The sequence below is a fragment of the Orbicella faveolata genome, unplaced genomic scaffold (genome assembly GCF_042242905.1).
Source record: "Orbicella faveolata isolate gen_17 unplaced genomic scaffold, um_ofav_v1 contig_2, whole genome shotgun sequence".
Classification (NCBI taxonomy): domain Eukaryota; kingdom Metazoa; phylum Cnidaria; class Anthozoa; order Scleractinia; family Merulinidae; genus Orbicella; species Orbicella faveolata.
This window is the reverse complement of record NW_028301547.1, coordinates 31,485,001-31,497,500: the sequence shown is the minus strand read 5'-3', so window position 1 is coordinate 31,497,500 and position 12,500 is coordinate 31,485,001. Positions and strand designations below refer to the sequence as shown.

Sequence of the window (12,500 nt, the reverse complement as noted above, 5' to 3'; positions counted from 1 at the left end):
GTAAAGGAGAAGGCTAAAATAAAACATACAGGGTGTCAACGGAATTTTATCCAAAGACCTCCGACTTTTCCAACCGAAGCTGCCGTTTCCTTCCCAAGAACACAGAAAACGCATGAAGGCTTGGAGAGCGGAAGGGAACAAAATTTTGCTCCTCACCAGACACGTCCGACTGCTGAGCTGCTCGTGCAAGGAAAGGAGATGACTTCTCCGTAGGCTATTGTCTTACTTGTACGATGCTCTGTCTCTCGATGACCGTTTAGCTCCGGTCCATAGATTGGGAGCAAACTGATGTTTTATTGCACGGATATTCTTTGGTTCCGCGGCTAACAAATGCTCTTTCTGTGCTGCAGGATATTTTGGAAAACGAGGATGTTAAATTGGATCACATGTTCATTGCTTCCCTGGTGTCGGATATAGTGAAGGTTAGTTATTCAAGGACCAATTTCACCACTATTATCACGAGCAATCTATTATAAACTTAAATTATTCCGTGCAAGGTATATAAAAAATATACCAAACACGAGAGACAGTGTCTTATCACATTTGTTAACATGGAAACTACTTCGCGCAGCGGAGTATTTTTGACGAGCACTGTCTCAAGTGTTTTAAGAAATCTCTTTGATGAAAAGCTTGGTAGATGATGGAGGAATATAACCGATAAATTCTGTGTTAATTCAGAAAACATTTCGGAGCACTGTCACGGCTATGGCTTCTTTGGTTTTAACATGAGGAATCATTATTCTGTTTCAGAAATATGAAACAAAGGCGCGGGCCTACGGTTAGTACATTAGAAACTAATGAAGCATTACATGGTATTTACATTTGTCTCTTTTTCTTGTACAGGGTATGTGTTATATCCAGAGCACAGACATCAAGTCGCACGGGGATCTCAAGTCTCCTAACTGCCTTGTGGACAGCCGCTGGGTGCTTAAAATTGCAGATTACGGGCTCCCTACCTTTAAAGAAAAACAAAGAAAGACATATCCGTCAGAATATGCGTATTACAGAGGTAATTCCTAAATTGTTTTACTTATTTATTTATTTATTTATTTATTTGTTCATTTACTTGTTCGTTTGTTTATTTATTTTTCCGTTTTTTGCTTCATTCGAACCTATCGTAAGGGGGAATCCCTTGGTTCTTGTAAAGTGTCCGCGTAGGAGAGGTCTGGTATCGGGAGTTAAAAATATAGTGTTTCTATGCGACTGAAAGCATGACTGAGAGTTTGCTTACAGGTGGAGACTATGAACGGGTTCAACTGCACTTTATGGTTTTCTATTATTGTCATAATATATCGAATTTCTTGTCTGTTTTAGACCTTCTATGGGTTGCACCCGAGATTCTACGTCTCCCAAATCGTCCTGCTAGAGGTACCCAGAAAGGTGACGTTTACAGCTTTGCAATCATCTTGCAAGAGTTTCACACGCGGGAAGGTCCCTACAGCTCAAGCTACATGGATCCAAAGGGTTAGGAATCTTTTCGTTCTAATGCATTTTTGTCCAGGTTCTTTGTGCGCTTGTTGTTGTTGCTTTTGTCTTTTACGTTGTTGTTGTTGCTGTTGTTTTTTATATTGTTTTTGCTGCTGTTGATGTTGATGTTGTTTTGTTTTTTTGCTGTTCTTGTGGTAGTTGTTGTTCTTTTCGTCGCTTCTTTACATGCTTTGTTATTGGTATTATTTTAGTTCATTTTGTTCTAATTTTATCGACAATCTTTATTTCTAAACGCTATAACACGACATTTCGGTGTCTTCTTCTTCTTCTTCTTCTTCTTCTTCTTCTTCTTCTTCTTCTTCTTTTATTTCTCAAATGTTACGAGCAAGACCCAAGCGCTTTCCACCTTTGATGGTACATGTCATCTAATCTACCTTAGCATCACCTAACTAGTGGACTAATGCAAATCCTGCGTTTTAATTGGCTACGCTACTAGAGGATTTCTTCAACTTGCATTTGCTAACTGTATTATTGCGTTTTCTGTCCTACTAGTTGGGTGATACTGAAACAATAAGACCCTTCGCCCTCAATGACCACGGGGCAATAGCCCATTCGGCTTCGCGTCATGGGCTATTAATCCGTAGCCCTTGCGGGGTACGGGTCTAATTGTTAATTAGCCAATAACGGCCGACACCCAATTTTACAAAGTTTAATATCTAAGTTTGCTTTGAACTCCTCAGAAATTGTGAGCAGAGTACAGAACGGTGAATTCCCACCATTTCGTCCGACCGTGTCAGAGCTGATTACTGGAGTTGAAGAAATCCGGGAACTGATGAAACAATGTTGGGAAGAGAGTCCGGACTTACGCCCAGACTTCCACGAGATAAAGAAGATTGTGAACAAAATTTTAACCAACAATGGAATGTGAGTTAAACTTTACAAACCGATACCAGATTCTCGTCAAAGAGACAGGTTGTGTTGCTTACCAACCACTCAATCGAGCCTCTGTTTCAAATCGAGTCTTGTTGCCTAATATTTACTTTTGTGGTTTATTTCCAACGGAGATTAGATAGAATAAAGAAAATCATACACGCTGAAACACTTAACTCTCGTAACGGATAGAGCACAATGTAAGGGAATTGATAAAAATATCTTAATATTTCGGTACTGGGACTTAACTGTTGACCCTAAGAGTGGAGTGATGGAGGAACAGAAAACGGAAAATTGTTTCTCATAAGATGAGAGACATTGATTTATTTTTTCTTTCCGTTCCTATTTTTGCGAAGGAAAACAAACATTTTCGACAATGTGGTTTACATGATGGAAAAGTATGCCGATAACCTGGAAGAGCTGGTCATTGAAAGAACCGGTCAACTGATCGAGGAGAAGAAGAAGACTGACGCACTGTTAGAAAGAATGTTACCAAGGTGAGTCCATTATAGGTATCTGACTATTCATGATCAACGATGCGACGTTAACTAACGCGCAGGTGGTCAAGGTACCTGTTGAAGCTGTTCAGATTTGATGACGCCCTTCCCTTAAAGGGGTACATATTCATGAATATTTCTTTCATCAAATAATTCGGCCAGAAGGTTTTAAATATCGGATTCCCTTTGAGTTCTTTGTTTCTCGTGAGGATGGTGTTATGAAGTGGTGGCGAAGAGGAATTTTAATTTCTTCAGCATTTATGGCTGAAGAGAAACCCCCAAATTTTTTCATAGCCACTAGTAACGTCCAGCCTGATCCATCGTGCCACGTATCATTAACTCTCCCCTCTACTTTGGCTTTTTTTGATGCAAACGAGGAATGAGAAATGGGTAGATATAGACCGAGAAGAGGCGGAGGAAAGAAAATCGTTACCGTTTTGACTGTCCCCCTTTTGTTTGTCAGACCCGTTGCAGAGCAGCTTAAGAGAGGCAAGGCAGTAGAGGCCGAAAGTTTCCACGAAGTTTCCATTTATTTCAGCGACATTGTTGGATTCACCGAACTTTCCGCAGAAAGTACTCCACTTCAGGTAAGTGAAATTTACTTTCGATATTTTTCAATAGGTGTTGAATCCAAAGAGGCGACGTGCACTCATTATTTTCACCTTTTTTCCCACAGGTTGTCACTCTGTTAAATGATTTGTACACTTTATTTGATGACATCATAAGTGAATATGATGTTTACAAGGTGAGATATCATATTCATCATTACACTGTAACCGAATTCCCTGGAGTGAGTGCAGTCAATTGATTACTCTCCAAGCTTTCAACAGCGCGTTTTCTTCACTGAAGAAGACACCTATGATTCATTTCATCGGATGCGACTGAAAAAAAAAAGTTGTAAAATTGGCAACGTGAAGCTTTGCCAAAAAACAACTGGCAAAAAAAAAACTTGCTCCCTTCCTTGGGATGCGTTCTTGCTGGTCATTTGGATTACTGCATTTCGTTACTCTGCGAAAGACGAGACTGCAGACAAAAGATTCTCTTCCCCATTACTTGTTTATCGCTTTATTTTAAGGAGGTTGGACATTAGGTTTTTAGAAATAAAGCTTAATATATAATGCTTGATAATTTCAATCGACCAATCTGCACTCAATTTAAATAGAAAGAGGAAAAAAAAAAAGAAAGAAAGAAAGAGAGAAAAAACCGTTCAAATAAAAACGGTAACACCGGGCTGCTTTTCCACTTACACAGTTAAAGAAGATAACGTATAGCTGGTTATTTTTTAAAAAATATTATTCATTTGTTGTACCTCTTCTGAATAACCCTAACATACCTAACGATCACCATACCTAATAAGCCTAAACAAGATAAAAGAACGATGGCTAAAATATAATACAATAAAAAGCTAACTGAACTAACGCTTGCACTTTGGCAACTATTTGCAGATAAGAATCGCTGGTGTTTTTGGTTTAAATTTTGGCTTAATTTAATGTTTTAACGTGACGTAAAAGTGTTAGGGCATCAAAAAGTGTAAAAAGGTGTTAAGGATTTCTTATTTTGACAAACGTAATAGTAAGGTTGTTTTCTCAAACTGCGCAAAAAACAACTACCTTAACACTCATTCATTGTAAAGTTAGTTTATGGCAATTTCATAAAATGCTGATTTCTTTTGACACAACATCTATTTCAACATCTAGTGCATAATGTTCAAATTAGGTTTTAAACCAAACATTCTTACTGATAACATATTTATTTAATGGATAATAGTTATGTAATCACTATGTTCAAACGGATGATTTTTTGTGTAGAAATATCATGGCGTTGCTTAAACACGTACCTTTTGCCTTAAAATTTCTTATATTTGTTCCCGAGTGTCTTTCATTTCATTAAAAAGGAGAAATAAATTCCGCTGCATTTGATTTTCAACAAATTTAAATATTAAAACGAATAACCATAAATTTTCGCTATAAACGTGAAACATCGAAGCTTGTTCAACCTCCAATTTTGTGCCGTTGTTTGTGTTGTACTCTAGTGCGCTCCTTCTGCCCGGCAGGTGGAGACAATTGGTGACGCATACATGGTAGTATCAGGATTACCTATCAGGAATGGACATCAGCACGCGGGAGAGATAGCGCGCATGGCGCTGCATCTGGTCGAAGCTGTGAAGAAAGACTTTGTGGTTCGCCACAAAAGTGAACACAAACTTAAGCTTCGCGTTGGAATTCACAGTGGTAAGTGTAAGCAGCCTCCTTGACAATCGACAAGTTATAGGAGACTGATCATTTCTAATCTCTAACACACAATGTAAACAGAGATTCAGTTGATCGATGCATCATCAACCAGTCAACCAGTCAACCAGTTAAAATAATATAATAATAGATAATAATAAATTAATATTTTAAAAGGAGGCCTCCAATCACCTAGAGGGGGTTTTCAGGGGCCCTCTAAAATATAAAAGTCTAAAATATACATTAAATATCTAAAATACAGAATAGTTATAAAAACTAAAAACGACTACAACTAAGGTTTAGCACTAGAACTAAGATTTAAAATCAGTTATAGTCATACACTTAACCAGTCAGTCAATCTGGCAATTTGTGGGTCAGACATGTGCGGAAAGACAGACAGACAGACAAAGAGACACTTTCAGACAGACAGACAGACAGACGGTTCTTGTAACTAATTTTTTTATGAACACTGATTTCTTTCTTCTTCAGGTCCTGTGGTAGCTGGCGTTGTTGGGATAACCATGCCTCGTTACTGTTTATTTGGTGACACAGTCAACACTGCCTCTAGAATGGAATCAAATGGAGAAGGTAATGAATCACAGACATTCATTTCGATGTTTTTTAAGAAATTTTATCGTTTTTGTTGTGCCAGAGCGGAGCCTTCTCAGAAATCGTGAACTTGACAGTGTTTGAATGTTTGATCTTAATAAGCATAGGTTTTTAAGATTTTACTTACTCATTTTCTCCATAGTTTTAGTTTCGATTGCTAAGATATATCAAACACTCCAGACAGTGTTCAAATTTCCAAACGTCCAAATTTCCAGCTCTCATCTCGTTGTTTGGAAATGTGTTCAACACGGTCTTTCGTGTTTGATATGTTACTTCAACACACGGGAAGGTCTTTCAACAAATTTCCAAACACCTTGAACTTTTTGTTACAAATCGGACCCGAATATCGTTTCAGATCCGTCGGTGAAATGATTGTATGTAATTTTTATTGTTGATCAGCTTGAAATGAAAATGTACTGAAAATGATGTCTCAGTCTGTATCCAAATTAAAGAATGCTTAATCGTTATTAAAATCGCAGAGTACATATTCTGTGTTGTGGCTTATAGCATATTCATGTGACCTGAATAGTGGCTTTTCATTAATTTCATTTCTTATTAATAATTAAGTAATCTTGAAACTGTTGTTAGCTCTAAGAATACACATCAGTGAAGTGACAAAAAGAATACTGGAAGCTTTGGGAGGCTTTAATGTTGAAAACAGAGGCGAGGTATACTTGAAGGTGAGTCTTTCAATAAACCACTACAACACATTTTTTCATCTGATAACCTAGTGCAAACACACCATTGAATAATATCAATACAAAGTTTTGTATGATCTGAAACAAGAAACAAAAATCTCACTCAGGCTATGTCAATTCCATCAGCAGTCATCTTTTTTCTTTCTTAACATTCTAAGAAAAATGTTAGTAACAAAACATCATGCCAGCGCCATGCCAACCAAGCAACCAACCATACACCGCGCGTATAATTCCACCAAATTTACAATTAACACTTAGACTGCGCTTATAACACGAGATAGAAATCTTGAACTCATAATTTAATTGTTTAACTGTCCAAAATTTTATCAGGGAAAAGGGAACGTTACAACATATTGGTTGTTAGATGCAGTTCAGAAACCAGTCCACAAACCTCGCCGCCCGCCTCGAGTACCAAATGGTATCCCTTCGGATTCACCCCTCCTTTCTCTTCCTGGATTTAAGAGTACCCTGGCGGGATCTTCCTCATCCTTGGGATTAAGACGCTCCCCGTCTCTACGCCGGAGTCAGTTCCGCGGCTCTCAGGGATCTCCGGTTCTTAAAAGATGGCAGAAAATCGAGGATCCCCCTAGGAATTCTCCTAGAGACAGCTTTATCAGGACCAGTGTTAAAGACCAGCAGACTATTGTATGAATGGTTATCTCATAACACCCAAGGTCAGCTTCAAAACTCTCCTTGCATCTTTGTAGAAATTTCTTACTATTCCTGATCAGGTCAAAATTCTCATAAACTACCCACCTCGGTTTGCCTCACAAAGGTGACCAGAAATTAGGAACTAAATCACTGTCAGTTACTTTACGTCAAACTGTAACAAATGACTTTCAAGTGAAAGTGGCATGACAACCGAAGAAGCTAGTTACGGATCTATCTCGATAACCAAACGTTGTTCCAAGCAATTGATGATCCCCCGCAGGAACCGTACCTAGGAGAGATCAGCTCGCAACTCTGGCTTCAGTTTTAATGTCCCAGCCGCAACTTAAAGATAACATGCAGTATAACTGACACTGATTTGCAAAACAGGCACTAACCGTCACTGGTCTAAGAGAAACAGGGAAAGAAATAAGGGGCGGCGATTGATCGCCACGGTAACCCAGTCTACCAGTTGAGGCAGTAATCTACCTGTTGGAGCATACACTAAGGCCCGTTGTCGTCAATTTAGAGGCCATTGTTCTGTCACTTGAAATGATCCTAAACATATCCCTATGCGTCCGAAGAGTCTAAAATGTTGGACCCTGCCAACAAGAGTTATTAAGCCATGATCGTTCACCACCATTACCTGAAAGTACTTAGGAGAATAGTAGTTGAATTTAATTCTTGCTTTTCGCAGTGCAAATTCAAATTCTCATTTGATTCCTTCAAGACTCTTAAAATTTTAACTATTCCCCCTATTGAAGAGTTTGTCAGTCTGCGAAAATATGTTTTATTTACTGTGAAAAGAGGGAGAATTTCCATCGTAGATATAAGGTAGCACAGACAAAGTACAGGGAAATGAACTTGATAATTTTCAGGTAAGGAACGTATTTTGGAGACCGGAAAACCAGAAGCCTTATTTTAAGATAATCTGTGGAGCAGGACACCATTTTAATTTTAATTTTTTTTTGGGGGGGGGGGGGGGGGCGGTAAGGGAAATAGGGAACTCTGCAGGGGTAGGAAATACACTCCTTTTCACACCACACATGTGATTATGTAGTGTAAAGAGGGGATCAGAACACTGCAATTTCCTGGAGGGTTCTAGCTCAGTAAAAATTAATATTGTCATAAAGAATTAGTGGCTAGAACTAACCTTTAGTCCTGATAGAGAAACAGCGCTTGTTCGGACACTTGTTCGGTAAAGTTCAGTTCCAGTCACTTATTCTGTATAATACGCGTACCATAATGTATAATAGGATAATAGGAGAAAGAAAGGTTATGTAACATAATATAGTTTTATTCCAGTAGCAGCACAGCGGTATTGATACAGGATATGCATATTATTTATGTGGGGTCGCTGCTGCAATGTGTTTATTGTATGTGAAGGGCACTCGCTTCCCTTTTAGACTTTCCTCATCTTATGTCTGTTTGAAACAGAAAGTTTGTTCCATAAGTTTAAAATTGATCAACAGGCTGTCGCCCTACTCTAAAACATGAAAGGGCTTGTAAGCTCACGGACGGTGGACGAGGGTATGGAAGGAAAGAAGCGATGGGAGGTGTACAGAATATACTCTTTTCGTACGAAATTAGCTATATCGGTACTAAACCTGCGTTAAGAGGAGCCCATATCAGGCAGACACTGGCCTCAGTTATTCAGTTCGATGTTTGTTTGTTTTTTTGTTTATTTATTTCGAAATTAGGTCGTGCCCCAGTAAGAAATATCACCTTTAAAGTAATAACAATCTCTTACTAACCGAGTGCGAGGGCCAGAACGATCGGATTCACCTCAAGACTACCTTGCCAGGTACAGTATGGCACTGAGCGGACGTTCGCACTACCGCAACGCTATGACCGCTTAATAAGGGTTAGTTTTACAGAAAATACAAAATATTGGAAGAAAATTTGGAAATTACTGAGGCCAGTGACTCTTTGATATGGGGTTTTATTATATGGCTCTGCCTCACAAGGACTGGGAACTACCAAATTGACGTATTTGATTGGCTGAAATCGATATTGAAAGCGGTCTAGATTTTCCCTTCTAGACCGGCGTCTAGACCGGTAATGTTTTGCAGTGAAAAAGTTGCAAACTAAAATGCAAAGTCATCGACTATTTTCATCTAATAAAATTTATTTATGGAAGTGCCAAAAAGCATGATGAGAAAAAAGATTAAAGAGGACGAGCAAACTTTGGCTAAATTAAATTCAGCTCATCGCCGTTCGCAAGCAAAGTGTCAGTTAGTCAGGTTAGTACAAACCAGTCACATTAAACGAATTAAATTGCTTTTGTTTGCGCCATGTAATAAACATCTTATTAACCAAGCTTAGTCGGTCTGTATGGGAGAATCTTGACCTGGGTCGTGTGTACAGACCTCACTGCGTTCGGTCTGCACGACCTCGGTCAAGATTCTCCCATACCGACCTCCTGCTTGGTTAATAAGAGGTAAAGCTTGTTACAGGTTTAATTCCACTGTTGTCTTCATTTTGTATTTAACGAGTTTTTTATTTTATTTTATTTTTTTATTTTCGCATTGTTAAACTGCGGAGTTATTCAATTCTCGTCTCGTCCTGTCTTCATTTCCTTGCATACCCTCCCTGAGAACAAAGGTTATTCAAACTTTTATTGGTGAAGTATGTCGTTCAAGAGTTTTTTACATGAATTCAGTCTAAATTATTATTGGTTGTGATTCTTATAATTATTTTGTGTATGTGTATGTGTATGCTTATTGTCTTAAAAAAGTGATAGGCAAACCGATTAACGGTCGCAATTTTAACTGATATCAGACAAATTAGTCGGGTATTTTGAGCTTTTTATTTTGCTTTGAGGATAGATGTCAACAATTTTTAATCCATATCCGCATCAAGAGATGACTGACTCTTTAAAAACGTAAGAGCGTTTCTGTCGAGGAACTATCGGCTGATAGTTGCCCCGCGGAAATTTGATGCTCTTAAAACAAATATTTGCCCGAGAAGCGATATGCTAGTTTTAAGAACATCAAATTTCCAAGGGGCAACTATCAGACCGATAGTTCCGAGTATAAACACTCTATTGTCTTCATTGTTCACCACTAAATTTTCTTCCTTGCGCCAGTTCAAAAATCATATTGAATTATTTTCAACTTTTTTTAGATGAAAGCCGTGAAAGCCAAATGTAAAATTTGAAAAAGAAAACAAACAAAAACCCTCTTAATACAAATTTAATTGTTTATTTTCTATAAGCCCGCTTGTTTACAGAAATATTTTCACGGACGAGTACTATCCATCCGGGTGTTTTCCTCGGACGGGCACTATGGGCTGATAGTGTCTCTCCGCGGTTGAACACTATCGCGTCACGAGATCAATTTAAACCGATAAGCATAATCTGTGATAGATAGTGATCAGCTTAGCACTGTGCCCTTGTTAACAAAATGAAGGCCGCTTCTTGGCGTTTTCGAAGTGTTTGTGAAGAGTCGGATTTAGATAAAGTTTTGAACGACTAGTAGATTTATACTAAAACAATTAGATTATCCACTCTCGGTTTCTATGCGTGATAGAAATCTCGAGCTCATAATCTAATTGTTTAAGAGACGGGGAGCATTAACACGCTCATCGCTTGAGCAGAAAGTCAAGTTTAATTCCCTTTTTATTTCCAAGAGTGATAAGCGTCTGTTTTCTCCTAACAGTAACGATACATTATCAAGCACCCAGGTGATAAGAATAGAGAAAATCATTCCTGAGAAATACTGGTTTGATTAACAGCAAAATTATCAGACCTAACGTTAAAATGTATTGCATAGCAGTCGAAAAGAGAGAATCTCGCGCTCTTGACTTAAAATGTTTTCCTATCTCGAAACTGAGAGATGAATAAAACACCTTGTGAACGTCCTCTTGGCCGTAAATAGGAGACTGCGGGCAGCTTTTTTTTTTAAATTGTGCGACTCGAATACACCGCGACGAATGCATAGTCTAGTCAATGGGCGGGAAAAAAAGTAGGTCCGTACCTCGTGCACAGATCTCGAAGAAGATTAATTCATGAAAGATATACGAAAATATAGATTCTCCCTAGTGGTCTGCGTGCATATATTGTATAACCAGCTAGAAGAATTTCTTTAAATGTCAGATAATTTTCCTCTTGATGTCTGTTTCCTTTATCTCTATGGTCTGTCTGCTTGATTATTATTATTATTATTATTATTATTATTATTATTATTATTGATTAGGCATTTTACTGACAAGAAACAAAAAGAGATGTTTAGTGACTCTTGGAGCTGAAATTATTGTCATGAATTATATGCATATGCAGAATGCAGATGAATCGCTTTGAAAGCACAAGACTTGAATACGAAAGAGAAAAGTATTATTATCTATTACTATCGCTATAACAAGGAGCTGGCATAGTCAGCACTAAAATTTGGTCATTGTTAATACGAGTGGGTGTTTATATCGTATTAAGGTCAAAATGTAATTTATATCTTCAAAATTTCCACTAATATCATTATGAATATAGTGTACATATTGCATGTGTAACATAATATGTTAAGAACAACTAGCACACTTTTACGATGAATGTAAGTTACTTTATATCATTGTTTCTGTCAAAAGAGGAATTTTCGATATCGTTAATATAAGAAGGTCAATAAATAATCTTGAACAAGCAGATAACATTGCCAATTTGTTCTGTCTATAAGTTTAGGGCTGCGAACTTCGTACACAGTGTCTTATCTCCCCCACCGCCAGGACTTGCCCCGTTCATGTAGCCTCTCTCCGTCACCACCTCTCCCTTAAGATGGGACGCACACCAAACTTTCCACTCCACACGTATACATCTGGGTGTAGAGAGACACTGGCTTATGTATATATTGACAGGGACAGCGGGGACGACGTCTAGTAGAAAATTTGTTTTTATTTTACCCCAGCATTTTGCAGTTTTCTAGATCTATTCAATGTGTTTGTCGGTGTATAAACTTGCCCTTGCTGAATATGCTAAGAATGCGTACTGTTCCAAATAGAAGTACGAAAATTAGCTGTCGTGGTTCACGGTCTCCACAACTCTTGGAAATTGGTCATTTCACGTTGCTGAGTTGCAAAGGACGGCTGCGAAATGAACAAAGGAGCATAATACACGTTCGGATACATTGTACTACTCGTTAAGCCTTTTGTTGGGCGACGATCTCTTTGCCGTTGCTTTCTTGTTTTGCGCATTTCCTCACAAGTGAAAGTCAAGCGTCTCGCCCAAAAACACATTGACACAACGACCCTCGGCCAAGGCTGGACCCCGGGGGGGGGGGGGGGGGGGCGGGACCCCCATATCGAATTGACGAGGGTACTCATCGTACCTTTAAGGAGTTAAAAAAGCGATTTTGGTACCTCTTGAGGCGTTCAGTCTCAAAAGGTCCACAGCGGGAGATTTTGCGCCACGTTTTAGGGTATTGAGCCGAAAAAAAAAAAAAAATGACAAGAGATAATTTGTTGTTTTAGAATTGGTA

General features: G+C 38.5%; 1 protein-coding gene across 11 annotated transcripts in view; it reads left to right on the top strand.

Moving 5' to 3' along the window:
- LOC110051526 (atrial natriuretic peptide receptor 1-like) overlaps nucleotides 1-7,945 on the top strand; it is a 74,114-nt gene extending 66,169 nt beyond the window's left edge. For 10 of the 11 annotated variants that reach the window (XM_089288670.1, XM_089288671.1, XM_089288672.1 and 7 more), the window contains 11 exons: nucleotides 351-422; nucleotides 844-1,009; nucleotides 1,315-1,464; nucleotides 2,169-2,352; nucleotides 2,715-2,855; nucleotides 3,319-3,442; nucleotides 3,532-3,600; nucleotides 4,888-5,086; nucleotides 5,573-5,671; nucleotides 6,281-6,372; nucleotides 6,721-7,945. In XM_089288670.1, coding sequence (XP_089144796.1) covers nucleotides 351-422; nucleotides 844-1,009; nucleotides 1,315-1,464; nucleotides 2,169-2,352; nucleotides 2,715-2,855; nucleotides 3,319-3,442; nucleotides 3,532-3,600; nucleotides 4,888-5,086; nucleotides 5,573-5,671; nucleotides 6,281-6,372; nucleotides 6,721-7,041 — 1,617 coding nt within the window. In that variant the 3' untranslated portion in view covers nucleotides 7,042-7,945. The remainder of the gene's footprint in view (nucleotides 1-350; nucleotides 423-843; nucleotides 1,010-1,314; nucleotides 1,465-2,168; nucleotides 2,353-2,714; nucleotides 2,856-3,318; nucleotides 3,443-3,531; nucleotides 3,601-4,887; nucleotides 5,087-5,572; nucleotides 5,672-6,280; nucleotides 6,373-6,720) is intronic. The other variant, XM_089288675.1, reaches the window with a different exon arrangement.
- The last annotated feature ends 4,555 nt before the right edge of the window (nucleotides 7,946-12,500 follow it).